General features: G+C 39.6%; 1 protein-coding gene across 1 annotated transcript in view; it reads right to left on the bottom strand.

Annotated features, from left to right (window-relative positions):
* LOC125046761 (ADAM 17-like protease) overlaps nucleotides 1-2500 on the bottom strand; it is a 19270-nt gene that overhangs the window by 3041 nt on the left and 13729 nt on the right. Inside the window, exons 10-12 of the mRNA XM_047644692.1 lie at nucleotides 1629-2070; nucleotides 1165-1280; nucleotides 636-832 (exon numbers count right to left, since the gene is read on the bottom strand). Of these exons, the coding sequence (XP_047500648.1) occupies nucleotides 636-832; nucleotides 1165-1280; nucleotides 1629-2070 (755 nt within the window). The remainder of the gene's footprint in view (nucleotides 1-635; nucleotides 833-1164; nucleotides 1281-1628; nucleotides 2071-2500) is intronic.

The following is a 2500-nucleotide window of genomic DNA, read 5'->3' as shown; positions in this document are numbered from 1 at the left end:
GTGGCATGATTCACTACACTCCTCATCCAAGGTCATTATGAGATTCATGAGTGACTTTATACTAATCATCTACACAACCATCAACTACTCTAACACCAATGGTGATAATGCCCTTTTCACAGATATTCCTGTGCCTTTGTAGGTGAATGCTTAATCATATGCATTAAACATCTGGATTCTAAATGCCATTTATGTGAATAGCTTTGGTTAGATGTTTGTCAATATTCCTAAAAGAACTGAGTGACAGATTGCTCCAGAAACTGTTGAAGGTATAAGCTGGTAGACACATGAAATAGTCTTCATTCTCTCCTAAAGCATTCTCTTTACTTAGAAAATAATATCACCACTTTGAACGAAATCTGCAGTCACACAACTACATGGCACTAGTGTAGTGCTGTGACACTGGGGGGCACTGAGGGGTATTAAGAGTCTGGCGGCTTTCTGCACCTTCGGGAGGATCTCGTGTGTCATGTGCTCGAGTCCCCGGGTCATGCGGACGCCCACCAGACTCCAGCACTCGGTTAGTAGCTTCCTGAACACGGCCAGGCTCATGTATTCGCGTGCGTTTGCTGTCAATAATGCGAACACTGTCAGTTGGGTGAATAAGCTCATTGCTGTAATACCAACGAACATACTTGCGGTAATCCTCTTGTCGCCGGCGGTCAACGTAACTGAAAATACATGATGCAGGGACCCAGATGATGACAGAGATGATGATGACTGTCCCTACAATGTTGTCACGCAAGAACATCAGTACAGTGTTAATGTTAATGTCCTCTATGATGTCCCAGAAACGTTCTACAACATCTTGCACGGTCTTCTCACATTTTCCCTGTGAATATAAAGTGCCATTAACAAAATGCAATATTTTTCTTTAAGATGCCTTAATAATCAATGATCAAAGTTTCTCTAATTTTCCTTCTCACAATCTTTTTAGAATAAATCTGTAGAAAGTACTTTAGCAACATGCTAAAAGAAAACACAGAATGAAGTTGTAAACAAAAATAAAATATTAAACATTATAGGATACAGCTGATAACAGCATTATAAACTGACAAAACATGAACAATCAAGTCACCTACATTCAAAGCAAATAGTTTCCTCAGTATAAAGAAAGAAAAGAAAAGAAAAAAAAGTATGACTAATATTGCAAAGTCATTTTACCTTATTGCAGAATCCATGAATACAGGGAGTGCCATCAGGAAGGATGTCTAAGGGTGTGACGGGGAAGCAGGTGTCGTTCAGCGTCTTGCGACAACACCTTTTACAAGCGTCATCAACTAAAGAGAGTCAATGAATTTGGTGTATTATTATAAATTTTTCCTCTTCTATCCTAAAGATGTCTCATAATACTAATTTCACTTTTTTCTAAACAGTCTTACTGACATTTTAACAAGATTTTCTATCATAATGAACTGTTTCAAGGACCTGGGTTGTTTATTGATCAGTCACTAAAGATAACAGAGTCTAATTCTTTACTATTATCCCACACTTTTAAATCACTTGACTCAAAATTTGATTTGTATTCATATTTCTAACTAATTACCAAAAGTGAATAACTGATGAATGGTCACCCAAATATTTGCAGTTCAACCTAAAATCAATCAATGCCAACAATATTAACTTACTGGTATCACACATGCAGCTCTGCATTTCCTGAGTCTCACAGTAGGGAAGACAGGACCCCTGGTGGCACTGGCCCTTCTCAATGCAGGGAGTGCCATCTTCCATAGGTTTGGCCTTGGGACAACCTGCTGTCGTGCCCAGACACCTGGACTCATTCTCACATGTGGCTGGCTGTTGCTCCCTACACTTGACACCCTGGTTCATGTACTGGCAGCCCTGGCAGCAGGGAGAGTTCCTGTCACTGCAAGTTTTTCTCTCTCGTAATTTGCAGTGCTTGTCACAGCAAGCATCTAAGTCATCCTGGCCTACCAGCCCAGCGTCACATTCTTCCTGGCCTTCTACACGCTGGTTGCCACAATAACTCTCCTCGGGCTCAGTGAAGCAGCGAGAGGACTTGGCGACTAGAACAGCACGAATTGCTCTGAGACTGCATGGAGAGAACCTCTGCAGGCAAGAGAAATAAGTTGTAATTAGTTTTTCTTCTTGATAAATTTAGTAAGAGTAGCTAAACAATCCTAACATTCTTGACCCAAAGCCTCTGGGAAATGTTGAGTTCACTGTAGTATTGTTTTGTGAAATGGCCCAGCACATAGATGGTTCTGCAAGTGCAACTGCATGTACGCACTTGCCATTCCCAGCGGCTCTGGGTTAATTTTTAAAAATCAGTACTAAATCTCTATTGAGATTGAGATCTCCATCAGCATTGTTATTCATAATCTAAAAGCTGTTACTACACATATTTTATATAATAACAAGTGAGCTTGATTTTGTTCTTCAGTAGTGTAAAAATTCAATTAGAAAGGCTAATGTAATAGAGTACACTGTGAAGCTAAACATACTCTATTTGTTTATCATATTTGAAAAGCATATACAA

This window comes from Penaeus chinensis, chromosome 39 (genome assembly GCF_019202785.1).
Source record: "Penaeus chinensis breed Huanghai No. 1 chromosome 39, ASM1920278v2, whole genome shotgun sequence".
NCBI classification, from domain to species: domain Eukaryota; kingdom Metazoa; phylum Arthropoda; class Malacostraca; order Decapoda; family Penaeidae; genus Penaeus; species Penaeus chinensis.
This window is presented reverse-complemented; position numbering and strand designations above follow the sequence as displayed.